Source organism: Schistocerca cancellata, chromosome 7, assembly GCF_023864275.1.
Source record: "Schistocerca cancellata isolate TAMUIC-IGC-003103 chromosome 7, iqSchCanc2.1, whole genome shotgun sequence".
In the NCBI taxonomy this organism is placed as follows: Eukaryota; Metazoa; Arthropoda; class Insecta; order Orthoptera; family Acrididae; genus Schistocerca; species Schistocerca cancellata.
Genome location: NC_064632.1, coordinates 85,885,787 through 85,902,550, shown reverse-complemented (window position 1 = coordinate 85,902,550; position 16,764 = coordinate 85,885,787). Strand labels below are relative to the sequence as shown.

The following is a 16,764-nucleotide window of genomic DNA, read 5'->3' as shown; positions in this document are numbered from 1 at the left end:
AACTCGCTCTGCAGATGATGAAGAAATTGATGAAATGTATGATGAGATAAAAGAAATTATTCAGGTAATGAAGGGAGACGAAAATTTAATAATCATGTGTGACTGGAATTCGAGAGTAGGAAAAGGGAGAGAAGGAAACATAGTAGGTGAATATGGATTGGGGGAGAGAAATGAAAGAGGAAGCCGTCTGGTAGAATTTTGCACAGAGCATAACCTTAATCATAGCTAACACTTGGTTCAAGAATCATAAAAGAAGGTTGTATACATGGAAGAATCCTGGAGATAGTAGAAGGTATCAGATAGATTATATAATGGTAAGACAGAGATTTAGGAACCAGCTTTTAAATTGCAAGACATTTCCAGGGGCAGATGTGGACTCTGATCACAATCTATTGGTTATGAACTGTAGATTAAAACAGAAGAAACTGCAAAAAGGTGGGAATTCAAGGAGATGGGACCTGGATAAACTGACTAAAGAAGAATGGGTAGCTCTGAGGGATGAAGTAGTGAAGGCAGCAGAGGATCAAGTAGGAAAAAAGACGAGGGCTAGTAGAAATCCTTGGGTAACAGAAGAAATGTTGAATTTAATTGATGAAAGGAGAAAATATAAAAACACAGTAAATGAAGCAGGCAAAAGGGAATACAAACGTCTCAAAAATGAGTTCGACAGGAAGTGCAAAATGGCTAATCAGGGATGGCTAGAGGACAAATGTAAGGATGTAGAGGCTTATCTCACTAGGGGTAAGATAGATACTGCCTACAAGAAAATTAAAGAGACCGTTGGAGAAAAGAGAGCCACTTGTATGAATATCAAGAGCTCGGATGGAAACCCAGTTCTAAGCAAAGAAGGGAAAGCAGAAACGTGGATGGAATATATAGAGGGTCTATATGAGGGCGATGTACTTGAGGACAATATTATGGAAATGGAAGATGACGTAGATGAAGATGAAATGGGAGATACGATACTGCGTGAAGAGTTTGACAGAGCACTGAAAGACCTGAGTCAAAACAAGGCCCCGGGAGTAGACAACATTCCATTAGAACTACTGACGACCTTGGGAGAGCCAGTCCTGACAAAACTCTACCATCTGGTGAGCAAGATGTATGAGACTGGCGAAATACCGTCAGACTTCAAGAAGAATATAATAATCCCAATCCCAAAGAAAGCAGGTGTTGACAGATGTGAAAATTACCGAACTATCAGTTTAATAAGTCACAGCTGCAAAATACTAACGCGAATTCTATACAGACGAATGGAAAAACTGGTAGAAGCCGACCTCGGCGAAGATCAGTTTGGATTCCGCAGAAATATAGGAACACGTGAGGCAATACTGACCATACGACTTATCTTAGAAAATAGATTAAGGAAAGGCAAACATACATTTCTAGCATTTGTGGACTTAGAGAAAGCTTTGGACAATGTTGACTGGAATACTCTCTTTTAAATTCTAAAGGTGGCAGGTGTAAAATACAGGGAGCAAAAGGCTATTTACAATTTGTACGGAAACCAGATGGCAGTTATAAGAGTCGAGGGGCATGAAAGGGAAGCAGCGGTTGGGAAGGGAGTGAGACAGGGTTGTAGCCTGTCGCCGATGTTATTCAATCTGTATATTGAGCAAGCAGTAAAGGAAACAAAAGAAAAATTCGGAGTAGGCATTAAAGTCCATGGAGAAGAAATAAAAACATTGAGGTTCGCCGATGACAGTGTAATTCTGTCAGAGACAGCAAAGGACTTGGAAGAGCAGTTGAACAGATTGGACAGTGTCTTGAAAGGAGGATATAAGATGAACATCTGCAAAAGCAAAATGAGGATAATGGAATGTAGTTGAATTAAGTCGGGTGATGCTGAGTGAATTAGATTAGGAAATGAGACACTTAAAGTAGTAAAGGAGTTTTTCTATTTGGGGAGCAAAATAACTGACAATGCTCGAAGTAGAGACGATATAAAATGTAGACTGGCAATGGCAAGGAAAGCGTTTCTGAAGAAGAGAAATTTGTTTACATCGAGTATAGATTTAAGTGTCAGGAAGTCGTTCTGAAATTATTTGTATGGAGTGTAGCCATGTATGGAAGTGAAACGTGGACGATAAATAGTTTGGAGAAGAAGAGAATAGAAGCTTTCGAAATGTGGTGCTACAGAAGAATGCTGAAGATTAGATGGGTAGATCACATAACAAATGAGGAGGTATTGAATAGAATTGGAGAGAAGAAGAGTTTGTGGCACAACTTGACCAGAAGAAGAGATCGGTTGGTAGGACATGTTCTGAGGCATCAAGGGATCACAAATTTAGCATTGGAGGGCAGCGTGGAGGGTAAAAATCGTAGAGGGAGACCAAGAGATGAATACACTAAGCAGATTCAGAAGGATGTAGGTTGCAGTAAGTACTGGGAGATGAAGAAGCTTGCACAGGATAGAGTAGCATGGAGAGCTGCATCAAACCAGTCTCAGGACTGAAGACAACAACAACAACAAGTTATAGTGCTATTGTAGCTTAATTCAATTTTGATAACAAAACATAATTTCATCACTTATCAGTCATAGTGACATACAGGGGCACGAAGAATTTAGTCTTTACATATCTTTAAAGTAATAGTCCTATATGGAAAGGCTTGAGATGCTCAGCATCTACCTAAAGAATCAGTCCAACTGCCTAAACACATACACTGCCTCCTTTTTCCAAGGTTTGGTGGATGGTACCCAATAGAATAGTTCGTGATTGAAGGTACCCTCCATGAAATGCAGACACTGTGAAGAAACTTCTAAAGAAACAGAGGCTACTGCACAATAGGTGTAAAATGTGGGAGTTGGTGGTCGTGTGTGAGGTGAGCTTGCTTGTGTTAATGAATAATGTGTCTTTCTCTTTCTTTTCGTGACAAAGGCTGTGCCAGAAAGCATGCGTGTAACTGTTTTTTAATTGTGTCTTTCTGCAACTTATAAATGTGTCATCTTTATAGTAAGTAGCAATCTTTCTTTTCCAACATTTTTTATATTCCAACCTTTGAGTTTCCATTGTTTGTTTTCATAAGGCTATAGATATAGAGGTGCTGAATGAAACATATTTGCCAGTAAGAGAGCAATACATAAAGCTTTCACTGTCTAATTAGCAGAATATTGTCAAAATCTGTTGCAAAACCCAAAGGAATTGTTGTTCTATGGAAGGCTGTTAGTGGCATCAAAATTAATGTCCAGTCACCTACAGATGAGGCCGGAACTAAAATTGAGGGTAGCAAAGCAAAAGCCATAATGAAATTTTCACTCTGCAGTGGAGTGTGCACTCATGTGAAATTTACCGTCAGATGAAAACTGTGTGGTGGACCAAGACTCGAACTCGGGACATATGCCTTTTCTGGGCAAGTACTCTACCAACTGATCTATGCAAACACGATTCACAACTCCTGTACACAGCTTTTTCTCCACCAGTACTTCATCTCCTACCTTCCAAAATTCACAGAAGCTCTCCTACAATTTTAGCTGGAGAGCTAATATGAAGTTTTGAGGATGCAGTCTACTAAGAAGTTTAAAAAGTATAAATGCTTAATTCCATTTCAAAATGTTCCTTTACTAAGGAAAATGCACGAATATTAGTTCTAGTTCTCATACCACTGAAAAGGTGGATGAAATAGATACTAGTGTCATTGACATAGAGAAACAGCTGATAAAATTGAACAAAGCTCCAGGGCGTAATAGAATCTCTTATCAGATCCAGTACTGCATTTGCACTGAGTTAACACTTCTCTTAACTATAATCTATTGTAGATCCCTTGAGCTAAAAACAGTACCCAGTAGTTGGAAGAAAGCACAGGTAAGACCCACAGAAGTGATCCAGTAACCCTGACATCTGTTTGTTGTAGAATCTTAAAGCATATTCTGAGCAAAAATGTAATGAGGGATCTTGTACAGAAGGACCTGAATCAGCATAGATTCCAAAAGCGTAGATCATATGAAACCCAATCTCACTTTTGCATAACATATTGAAAGCAGTGGATCATGGCAGTCAGGTAGATGCAGTATTACTTGATTTCCAAGCAGCATTTGAATCAGTAGCACACCAAAGTTCATTATCAAAAGTACAAGTGAAATTTGTGACTGGATTGAGGATTCTTTGACATGAAGGATGCAGCAAGTTGTCTTGTGTGGAGAGTCATTGACAGAAAAGTAGCTTCAAGTGTACCCCAGATAAATTTACTGGGACTCTTGATTTTCATGTTGTATATTAATGACCTTCCAGCATTATTAATGGTATCCTCAGACTTTTCACAGATGGTGTAGCTGTCTATAATGAGGCACTGTCTGAAAGAAGCTGTGCAAATATTCCATCAGAGCTTGATAAGATTTCAAAGTGGTGCAAAGACTGACAGATTGCTTGAAATGGTCAGAAACATTGCATTTTGCACTTCGTGAAATAATAGGAGTATCTGATGATTATAATATCAGTGGGTCACAGTTGTAACTGGTCAACTCATACAAATACCATATTTGCCCGAGTACAAGATGAACCTGAATATAAGACAACTCCTCTTTTTTTAAGACGCTCCTTGTGAAAAATTTTCTTTTTAATAATCTTCTGACTAATCAAAATTATAAACTTTTATTGATGTAAGACATCTACCTGAAAAGTTAACAAAATGCCTGTTCTAACAATATGATGCTTATTGTTTGTCTACATTTTGATAATACAAGGGGAAATAAAACAAACACAAAAAAGTGTTTAATTTTTATCTTCACTGCCTTTCTGTTTACTGAGCCTGTCATCTGTGGTATCACCACTTTTATTCATCATTGTAAATGAACAACTGTGAAACTTATATCTTTGGTATCACAAATATATGGCAGTTTCTTCTGAATATGTTTCAATTTCTGAGGTTATGGCTACAATGGGACCTGGAGAATGCAACATTTTTTTTGTCTTCTGAACACACTGTGGATTTTGCTTCTGTATAGATGTGAGGATGTTGCAATGTCTGTTACTTCCAAACATATCGTCTGCCTGCCATTTTCTCGTTGGTTGTGTAGGACCAGTGGCTAACACATCCCACATCGTTCCCACCACACCTCATGGTGAGCATTGACAACATTGCTGCAAAAAACCCATTGGTATGACACTGACCCTGATCTGGACTTTCAGCAGCTCCCGTAGAAATGAATGCTACTGCTGAGTATTTGTCCAATTTTAAAGTCAGTTCTATTCCGAGTACAAAAGGATTCAGGCAAACTGCAGTTTGAACAAGGTAGATGTTCATAAAAAGTGACTGCACTACGAAATTTGCTGCCTGCTCGACATTTACCTCCCCGCACTCATCGCAGTTCTCAGCCAAGTTCTTGTCACGGTTCCCCATCCAACATTCCATAGTTCACATATGAAGAGAATAGGCCTCCATTGAGGGGCATTCCAGTGTATATGCTTGCGAAAACACCAAAAATACCATCTCACATGATTAATTGTGTATGATGCATGTGTTGTTGTCTTCAATCCAAAGACTGGTTCGATGCTACCACTATATCTTCGCAAGCCTCTTCATCTCCAGGTCACTGCTGCAACCTACATCTTTCTGAATCTCCTTACTGTGTTCATCTTTTCGTCTCCCTTTAGGATTTTTATCCCCCCATGCCCCCTCCAGTACAAAACTGGTGATTCCTTGATGCCTCAGAAGTGTCCTGCCAACCAATCCCTTTTTCTAGTCAGGTTGTGCCACAAAGTTCTCTTCTCCTCTATTTTATTTAGTACCTCCTCATTAGTTGTGTGATATACTCATCTAATCTTCAGCATTCTTCTGTAGCATCACATTTCGAAAGCTTCTATTCTGTTCCTGTCTAAACTGATTATTGTCCACGTCTCACTTCCATACATGGTTACACTCCATACAAATACTTTCACAAAGGACTTCCTGACACTTAAATCTATACTCGATGTTAACAAATGTTTCTTCTTCAGAAATGCTGTTCTTGCCAATGCCAGTCTACATTTTGTATTGTCTCTACTTCTACCATCATCAGTTATTTTGCTGCCCAAATAATAAAACTCATCTACTACTTTAAGTGTCTCATTTCTTAGTCTGATTCCCTCAGCATCACCTGATTTAGTTTGACTACATTCCATTATCCTCATTTTGCTTTTGTTGATGTTCATCTTGTATCCTCCTTTCAAGACATTGTCCGTTCTGTTGTGCCGCTCTTCCAAATCCTTTGCTGTCCCTGACAGAATTACAGTGTCATTAGCAAACCTACTCTCTTTTATTTCATCCCCCCGGACTGTAATTCCTACTCCAAATTTTTATTTTGTTTCCTTTACTGCTTGCTCAGTTTACAGATTGAATAACATCGAGATAGTCTACAACCCTGTCACACTCCCTTCTCAGCCAGTGCTTCCCTTTTGTTCCCCTCGACTCTTTATAACTGCCATCTGGTTTCTGTACAAATTGTAAATAAACTTTCACTTCCTGCATTTTACCCCTTGCACATTTAGAATTTGAAAGTCAACATTGTCAAAAGCTTTCTCTATGTCTACAAATGCTATATACCTAGGTTTGCCTTTCCTTAACCTACCTTCTATGAGAAGTTGTAGGGTCTGTATCGCCTTACATCTTCCTGTATTTCTCTGGAATCCAAACAGATCTTCCCCGAGGTTGGCTTCTACCAGTTTCGCCATTCTTCTGTAAAACTGATAGTTCGGTAATTTTCACATGTGTCACCACCTGCTTTCTTTGGAATTGGAATTAATATATTGTTCTTGAAGTCTGAGGGTATTTCATCTGTCTAATACATCTTGCTCACCAGATGAAAAAGTTTTGTCATAGTTGGGTCTCACAAGGTTATCAGTAGTTCCATCAGAATGTTGGCTACTCCCGGGGCCTTGTTTTAACTCAGGCCTTTCAGTGCTCTCTCTAATTCATTTTGAACTTCTTGTTGATCTCTTTTTTAAAGCATTTGTACTTCCTCTTGCCTGCTTCATTTACTGTGTTTTTATATTTTCTTCTTTCATCAGTTAAATTCAATATTTCTTGTGTTACCCACAGTTTTCTTCTACCTCTCAACCTTTTACCTGATAGATCCTCTGCTGCCTTCACTGTTTCATCTCTCAAAGCCTCCCATTTTTCTTGTACTGCATTCCTTTCCCCTGTTCCTGTCAATCATTCCATTATGTTCCCTCTGAAACACTCTACAACTTCGGGTTCCTTCAGTTTATCCAGGTCCCTACCTTTTTGCAGTTTCTTCAGTTTTAATGTACAGTTCATAACCAATAAATTGTGGTCAAGTCCACGTTTGCCCCTGAAAATGTCTTACAATTTAAAACCTGGTTCCGAAACCTCTGTCTTACCATTATATAATCGATCTCAAATCTTCCGGTGTCTCCAGGTCTCTTCCATGTATACACCCTTCTTTCATGATTCTTAAACCCAGTCTTAGCTATCATTAAATTATGATCTGTGCAAAATTCTACCAGGCGGCTTTCTCTTTCATTCCTTTCTCCCAGTTCATATCCACCTACTACTTCCCCTTCTAGTCCTTTTCCTACTATCAAATTCTAGTCCCCCATGACTATTAAATTTTCATCTCCCTGAACTATTTGAATAATTTCTTTTATCTCATCATACATTTCTTCAATCACTTCATCGTCTGGGGAACTAGTTGGCATGTAAACTTGTACAACTGTAGCAGGTGTGGGCTTTGCATCTATTTGGCTACAATAATGTGTTCACTAAGCTGTCCATAGTAGCTTATCTGTGCTCCTATTTTTTAATTTTTTTATTAAACCTATTCCTGCATTACTCCTTTTTGATTATATATAATAATGTATTCACGTGATCAGAGATCCTGTTCTTCTTGCCACAGAACTTCACTAATTCCCACTACATCTAACTTTAACCTATCAATTTCCCTTTTTAAATTTTCTAACCTACCAGCCTGATTAAGGTATCTGACGTTCCACACTCTGATCTGTAAAACACTAGTTTTGTTTCTCCTGATAACGACATCCTCCTGAGTGGTCCTCATGTGGAGATCCAAATGGGGGACTATTTTACCTCCGGAATATTTTACCCAGGAGGATGTCATCTTCATTTAACCATACAGTAGAGCTGCGTGCCCTCAGAAAAAAATTACGATTGTAGATTTCCCTTGCTTCCAGCCGTTCGTAGTACCAGCACAGCAAGGTCATTTTGGTTTGTGTTACAAGGCCAGATCAGTCAATCATCCAGACTATTGCCCCTGCAACAACTGTAAAGGTTGCTGCCCCTCTTCAGGAACCACATGTTTTTCTGGCCTCTCAGCAGATACCCCTCCATTGTGGTTGCACCTACGACATGGTTATCTGTATCTCTGAGGCTTGCAAGCCTCCCCACCAATGGTAAGGTCCATGGTTTGGGTTGGGGGGGGGGGGGGGGGGGGGATGCATATGTAACTGATAATCTCATAAACAAGTAAATTATCATTTTGAGCTTGTGCGTAGAATACTGCTCATGATTGTGTGGATTTATAGAAAGCTATAAAGGTCAATCAAAAAGTTTCCGTTTGGAAGCATTGGTGCAGCCCTGGTGCCATGTAGTGCAACTCCGATCTGGATATATAAGCACCGGTACGTAGACAAGGGAGTAGAGTGGTATTTGTGTCTTTCTGACATGCTTGCAATAAATGTGGAAATTTTAACTATTGCAACATTATTGCCAGATTCATCTAAACAGAACCAGTGTTCTGTTATTCTTTCTTGGCTGCTTGTGGGTAAACACCAGTAGACATGTATCGGAGAATGAAGAATATGTTTTGGGGCACAAGTCTGCCAAAAACCACCATTGTGGAATTATTCACCAAGTTGAGTGCTGCTCACAACTAATGCAAGATGCCAGTCAATCTGGAAGGCCAGCCTCACCAAACCACTGGAAACTGGAATTGAAAGCATCAACAATGTAGTGGCATCAACCATCGTCCCGTCCGTTTCCTGCTGGAAAGGTGATGCTCATCTTGTTCTTTGAGTCCCAGGGCCCATTGTGTATTGTTTTGAAGGAACCTGATGTGTCCATCACTGGGGAACAGTACTGCACATCACTGGAGAAGTTACATCTTGCAATTAAGGTGAAACATTTGGGATAACTGCGACAAGGGGTGCTGCTGCTTCATGATGACGCCAATCCCCACATCACAAATGTTGTAATGCTGAAGTTACACCAACTCAAGTGGGAGACACTTGAGTACTCACACCCTAGCCCTGAACACTGCTCATGCGATTATTACACCTTTGGTGCCTTGAAAAAGGCCTTGAAAGGTTGACGATTCTTTTTGGATGAGGATGTGCAGCAGTTATGGGCTTCCTGACACAGTAGGAGACAGTGTATGCCTACAGTGATTTTGCAGGATTGGCAGATCAATCCGGACTGTACGGCATTTGAATGGAAACTTTTTGGTCACCCATTATGGGATTGAGTGCCTTAATATTAATCTTTAGTATTAAAATGTTTTGGTAACTATTAGAATAAACATTGCAATATACATCGTGGTACTAAGACTGACTAGTAATATTATTCTTAGCTGTTCTCCTTGTGCCGTGGATTCTGTTCTCAATTGTTTGGAGTGTGGGAGCAACATGTGACGGTGCATCCCGGACAAAATTTTCTGATTGGCTGCGAAGGCATATTAGGCATCATGGCCACGTACCAGCTTTCCCTCATGAAGGACTTGTTTATGATTACAAGTATGTATTCTGTGTATTGTCATTTAAATAAGTTAGGGCATATAAATGTCCTGTGACAAACAGAAAGCATTACATTTCAAACACAGTTACCTAGTTGCTCTATGTAATAATTTGTGCTATGTGTATCAGTATAGTTTACGCAATGTCTTTTGACTTGCTTATTTCTTTCTTAATGTAGTCCTCAGTTCATTCCACAGCCATGAAAGTTTCCTTCTCTATAGCATTGGAAAACATGATTAATTGTATGTTTAAAGTCATGAAAATGTATCTACAAAATTAATGATATTAGGAAAAGGATAGGTTGCTATTTACTGTGAAGATGACCCATTGAGTTGCAGACGGGCCTAACAAAAAGACAGTTACACATTAATGGCTTCGGCCAAAGCCTTCTTCAGAAAAGAAAACACACATTCACACAAGCAAGTACACCTCATGCACACATGACTATTACCACTGGCAGCTCCAACCAGATAGCTGGTCATAGCTGCCAGTGGTTACAGTCATGTTGTGTGAGGTTTACTTGTTTGTGTGAATGTGTGTGTGTGTTTTATTTGTTGAGGAAGACTTTGACCAAAGCTATTAATCTGTAACTGTATTTTCATTGCACCTATCTGCATCTCAGTGGGTCATCTTTACAGTGAGTCCTTTTGCTAATGTTGTTGGTATTCTGACCAGGAGTTCACATTGTTTGATTTTATTACAAAATTGGCCATTTTGCGAATATGTGTTACCACAGTCTTGGAAAACCAATCTTTTCAATTAAAAGACACTGTAACTCTCGTCTTTAACCACTCTGAAGCCAGTGTGTAGCATCTCGACAAATTTTAATGTCACAATAACATATTGCCTTTCAAATCATTTTTGCTCTCTTTGCAATACCATAGTTTTAAATGGCATAATAGCTTGTCTGCAGATATGTTGTTTTGTCACTGTATTTTGAGATATGCATCAAAAATATGGAGCAACCTGTATCCCAATGTACCAGTACTTGCAATAAACAGTGTCTACAGCATTACATACATGGAATACATAAATATATTGTTAGTAATATGTTATGCAAGTCGTTATTGCTGTGATGTCAACATAATTTCTAGAGGAGTAGCACAGCTTGAAAAAATGGAAAAAAAGAGACTGAAAAAGCAAACATCAATTGAGGAAATCATATTTTTGTTCCAAAGGCAAATATATCTCTGCATGGTCAGTTAAACAAAAAAGCAAAAAATAAATAAATAAATAATTTGCTCAAAATATTTCAGAAAATGCAGATTTAATTTCACTGAGGGTGTCAGACTGAAAGTTCATGAAGAATTTTGGAATTAGGTGATACAGACAGCTAGCAGCTGTAAGTCAGTTCACTTTCAGAAAAGGTGGAGAAGCAAAGTAACAGGCTCAACCAGAAGAAAATTCAGAAATAAACTTTTTAATCAAAGATGCTTGAAAGGTTCATGATTGTCCATTCTCCTTTCTTGCAATTTTTGATTTGATGACGTCATTCATTCACCAGGTTTTGTTCAAACAGAATGACCACAGCATCATTTATAGACATAAAAAATAACTGCACAAACTAGCAGTGGCTAAATCAGCTTTTACCAAAGAAAAAAATTAGATACCATATAAAAACTTTCCCAACCTCTCTTCACATTATGGTAGGAAGAATTCAGAGGAATTTTACTTGCCACAAGAATTAAATCTTTGAAAAATGTATCTACTGTATGACATTCGGATACTTAAAAAGAAAGTGACATGGTCCACATCCACGAGGATGTCCTCAGTACAGATCTATGGAACGAAAAACTAATCTAATCTAATCTAATACTTGCAAAAATATCACCTCTGAAAAGGAATCTTACAATAAAAGCATATATAATATAGAACTTGACCTTTCCTTCAGTGTACCTAAATATGTTATGAAAGATAGATGCTACAAGTTCTCTCATATGAATACCACAGAGAAAGAAATTCACCAATCAGAGCAAGACACTCACATAAATCAGAAGTGTTTCACATGGTCTATGAAAGACAGCATCAAGATGAAAGCTGCATCAGAAAGAACCCACGAAACTGAATTTGATCTGGAGGCTGTCTGCTACTGCCCAAACACAAATGCTAAAGCATTGTTTTATTGACAAAGACTTGCTGTGTATGGTCTAACTTTATGCAATACAACTTCAAGAGAAGCCAGTTGCTAGATATGGAATTGAAGGACAGTCAAACATGTTTCTGCAGAAATTTCTTTTATTTTCTAGAAACAAATGCAGATGATAAAGACTGAAATTTATTTTCTGATACATGTCAAGAGCAAAATAGAAATGTGAGCCTGTCTGCTATGTTCCTGTATGCTGTTGATCATCTTGATATCCCTGTAATAAATCATGTTCTTTGAGCAGTTCACTTGCAAATGGAGTTTGACTCAGTTCATGTGTGATCAGGAATTTTTTTATGTATATATACTCGTTACATCAGGATTGTTCACTGACTCAGAATGACTAATGAAAAGTTACTTGTCAGTGATGTTCAACAGAAGAATATTTAGAATTTCCCAGAACTGAGATATTAAAAGATAAAGAACAGAAAAGTTGATAGTGTTGGAAATAATGTGAACTGTCTCTAGATAACCTGGTTTCACTAGTAAAGAGAAGTCTTGAAACTTACTTATTTTTAATACAGCTGTACATCTGAAGCATTTAAAAGAGCAGAAACTTCATGCAGAACTAAAACGGGTTTACAAGAATCTTTTACATTTCAGCCTTTGTATTCTTCTACAATTCTCACACAGGAGGATAAGATCTAGTATATTTTTTATCTTTAAAACATGGGGATTCTACAAGAGCAATATCATTTCTACAAGTCTTTAATGGCAGATCAACATCCAGTGAAGAAACAGAAATTAATGCTGGTGATGATTACAGTTGACCCAACTTTTCAGTAAGACTTGCTTCATTGTACACATACAATTATTTCGTGTTTTTATGTATTTTGCCATATATTCATGATGATTATTCTTTTTGATGTTTAAAGCCAAATGGCTATATAATTATGATGACCAATAACAATATGGAAATGGTAAATCACTACTCATCACATAGAGGAGGTGCTAATTCACAGACAGGCATAATTAAAAAGAACGCTTGCAATATTAATAGCTTTCAAACACAGTCCTCCTGCAGAAGTAGACCTCTCATACACTCACACAACAGCAACTTGCACACACATGGCCACTGTAACAGGGAGTAGTGCAACTGCATCCAACTTGAGTAGGGTGGGAAGTGGGGGTAAGAAAGTGGTGTGGAGTGGGACACAACTAAGTATTTGAGATACTGCTGTATTTCTGAAATGAGATAACTGTGCCAGGGCTCCCCCATTCGCTTCACATTGTTCTCCTCAGCCCTAATGAGCCATCTTCTTTAGTGTTGATCTTTACCTCAAGGACAGTCACATTAGTGCCTCCATCCACATAAAACCCAACAACCATCAACAATACCTCTGATTCGATAGCCGCCACCAGTTCCACACCAAGAAATCCCTTAGGTACTCTTGGTTTTTGCATCTGTAGTGAAGAGCAGTCTCTCTCCAAATATGTCAAAAATCTCACTGAGGCCTTCACAGACCGAAACAACCCTTCCAATCTTATCCAAAAACATATTTCCCATGCCTTATCTCACCATTCACCTTGGGCAATGATGATCTTATCATTTAGTGCCTTAAAGCACAATCATTTTCACCAGTCACCTACCATGCCCCACCACCCACTGTCCGGCCAGAAAGGAGCAGTTCCCTCGTGGATCAGTACCACGCAGGACTTGAGAAACTGTACCACACTCTCTGATTTGCTTTTGGCTATCTGTCACTGTGCCTTGAAATGAGAAATCTTTTTCACTAACCTCCACACCCTACCACAGTAGCTATTTTGCCGACATGTCATATCACTACAATAGACATAGGTGCAATACCTGTTTGATTCATCCTCCCACTACCAACTACACCTGTCATGTTACAGGCATCTCCTACCTCATCAAAAGTAAGGCCACCTATGAAACCAGTCATATGATCTACAAAATCAGCTGCAACCACTGTGCCACATTTCTCATGGGCATGACAACCGACAAGCTGTCTATCTGCATGACTACTGTCAAACTGTGGCCAAGAGTAACTGGATCACCCAGTTACTGAGGATGCTTCCCAATACAATGTGCTTGACATCAACTGAAAGCTGAAATATTTCTATTATTCTTTCTCAAAGTGCCTGTTTGTGACTCAAAATCTCCTCTGTGTGGTGACTCGCGAACTGTTCTTTCCATATTGTTGTCATCCCATCCTGAACTTTTTATTGTTTTATAAATGTCTGAAATACATTGCTTAAGAATATTCATCACAGTTAAGCAAAATAAATTTTTATATGAGTGAATTCTTTGTTATTGTTATTAATACTATATCAGATGTAACTAACGAGACCACCAAGATGATTAAAGATTAAACAATGTATCTACAACAATATTTGTTTTTTTTTGTCTTGTAGTGTTTAATGTTAAAGATGATAAATTGTTGAATAAATCCCAACACACTCTAGAAGCCACAAGGTATGAGGATTATCAGCTTCATGAACTTAGTTGGTAAAAGTGTTTCTGCTGTTGTAAAACTTCTTATGCCATTATCTCAAAACACATTTAAAAAAAAGTCAACATGACTCTAAACTGCCAGAATGTATGAGTGAATTGAAATCTGATTTTTCTACTATGTTCAAATAATATCTCTTTTTTTCCTATACATCATGGATGCAACTTAAAGTCTTTTCTTCTCTCAAATAGTATGCTCATCTGTTTTTTCTACATCTCTTCTCCCAGTCAGATTATAAGATTATGTTAATTTTGAAATGACGTCACTTGAGCATTAATGATTTCAACATTGTTTTGTTAATGTAGATGATTCAGATAATTAAATACGCATTGTAAGACATTTGTTTTTAGCAGACACACATTTTTATTATCTCATTTGTGTACAAAATTAGGTGGGTTCAAATGTATGAGATACTCACCAAATTATGAAACTTATTTAACATAGGTTAATTGTATCATAGGAACATTCAGATGAGAGAACTGATACATTGTGAGACAGAATTGCAGGACAGTACTTTACCTTAGGAGGCAAAATGTACAGTATTGCTGATAGACACTACAAAAATGCCACACTACCTAGCTTTCTACATCTACATCCATACTCCCCAAGCCACCTGACAGTGTGTGGCAGAGGATACCTTCAGTACCTCTATTGGTTCTCCCTTCTATTCCAGTCTCATTTTGTTCATGGGAAGAAAGATTGTCAGTATGCCTCTGTGTGGGCTCTAATCACTCTGCTTTTATCCTCATGGTCTCTTCGCGAGATATATGTAGGAGAGAGCAATATACTGCTTGACTCCTCGGTGAAGGTATGTTCTCGAAACTTCAACAAAAGCTCGTACTGAGCTACTGAGCATCTCTCTTGCAGAGTCTTCCACTGGAGTTTATATGTCATCTCCGAAAGCTTTCACGATTACTAATTGATCCTGTAACGAAGTGCGCTGCTCTCCGTTGGATCTTATCTATCTCTTCTATCAACCCTATTTGATACAGATCCCACACTGATGAACAGCATTCAAGCAGTGGACCAACAAGTGTACTATAATCTACTTCCTTTGTTTTCAGACTGCATTTTCTTAGGATTCTTCCAATGAATCTCAGTCTGGCATCTGCTTTACCAACGATTAATTTTATTAATTTCAGGACTATTAGTCTCTTTCTCAGGGAAGAGGGAGGGACAGGTTGGGAAAGTTTGAAAAGGAAAGGCAAGTCACTGAGCCCCTAAGTAGGATGAGAGGGCAAGGGCAAGGTGCCAGAGAGAATACATCAAAGATGGTGCCTTGGTGCTGTGCCAACCTCAGTATGGAGATGACAAGTACAGAGGGAACAGTGAAGCTGGATTAACGGGAAGAATAGTGAATAGTGCAGTTAAGAATGGGAACAGTATTTTTAAAGTCTAAAGATGCTGTAATTGTAGGTTGGTCTTTCTTTAAGGTATTCTCTGAAATAATTTGTAAGGCCCGTAATGTCTCATATGTTCTTTGGATTTCTACAAAATTCAAAATAGTGTCACTACAGGCAGGTTTCTACCAACATCTCTCTGCAAATAATTCTTGGTCGTATTTAGCAACTGTGACTTACTAGACTGATGATTTAGTCATACTTATACCTAAAAGCACCTCCCTTATATGCTATTGGGATTATTCCATTAGTTTGAAGTTATCTGGATACTTTGCCTGCCTCGTATATTATACATACCAAATGGAACAATATTTTCATGCTTGGATTTCACAAGAATTTTAATAATTCTGAGGAAATGTTGTGTATGGCAAGAGGCTTGTTTTCAGTTGAACTTTTCAGTGCTGTTTCACATTTGTCTCTTGCTATCACCTTTTCATCATGTTTACCGTCCTGTTTCATATTATTGTCCTAATGTTTATTACTTTTATAGACACTTTCTGTATGTTACCTTCAGATGAGTGTTATCTGCTTGGTTTTGGCTTTGAATCTGACCTCCTGAACTTTAAAGAGCTGCTTCTCTTTCCTCCAAAGTTTTCTTTAATTTGTGTGTAAGCAACAATTTATTTTTCTTATAGTCATGCATGCCTCTACAGCTTTACATTTTCCCTCTAGCCAATATGTACTTACCACCAATCTCATTTTTCATACTTGGGTGTTGTCTTTTCCCTGCTTCATTTCTTGCATTTTTATATTTTTCTCCATTGATCAGTTAAATTATCTCCTGTGTTATCCAAGGATTTCTGCTGGACCTTGTTCTTTCTCCTAATATTCTCCTCTAGTGCCTTCACTGTTTCAACTCTCAAACATAGTCATTGTTCATCTGTTTCATGTCATTCCACAGTTTCAGATGGTTGTTGCCTAATGCTTCTTTGAAATAATCAACAATTTGAATTATCGTGGTGTGTGTGTGTGTTTACATCATTTTTTTAAAAATGTTCTGTTGGTTCTTGAAGGGACATAGATATATCAAACACAGAAATGCACAGCACTGATGTACTAGCCATTTC

General features: G+C 38.2%; 1 protein-coding gene across 1 annotated transcript in view; it reads left to right on the top strand.

Moving 5' to 3' along the window:
• Positions 1 to 16,764, top strand: part of LOC126092652 (dynein axonemal heavy chain 1-like) — an 894,951-nt gene that overhangs the window by 325,783 nt on the left and 552,404 nt on the right. The window contains exon 27 of the mRNA XM_049908374.1: positions 9,521 to 9,683. Coding sequence (XP_049764331.1) covers positions 9,521 to 9,683 — 163 coding nt within the window. The remainder of the gene's footprint in view (positions 1 to 9,520; positions 9,684 to 16,764) is intronic.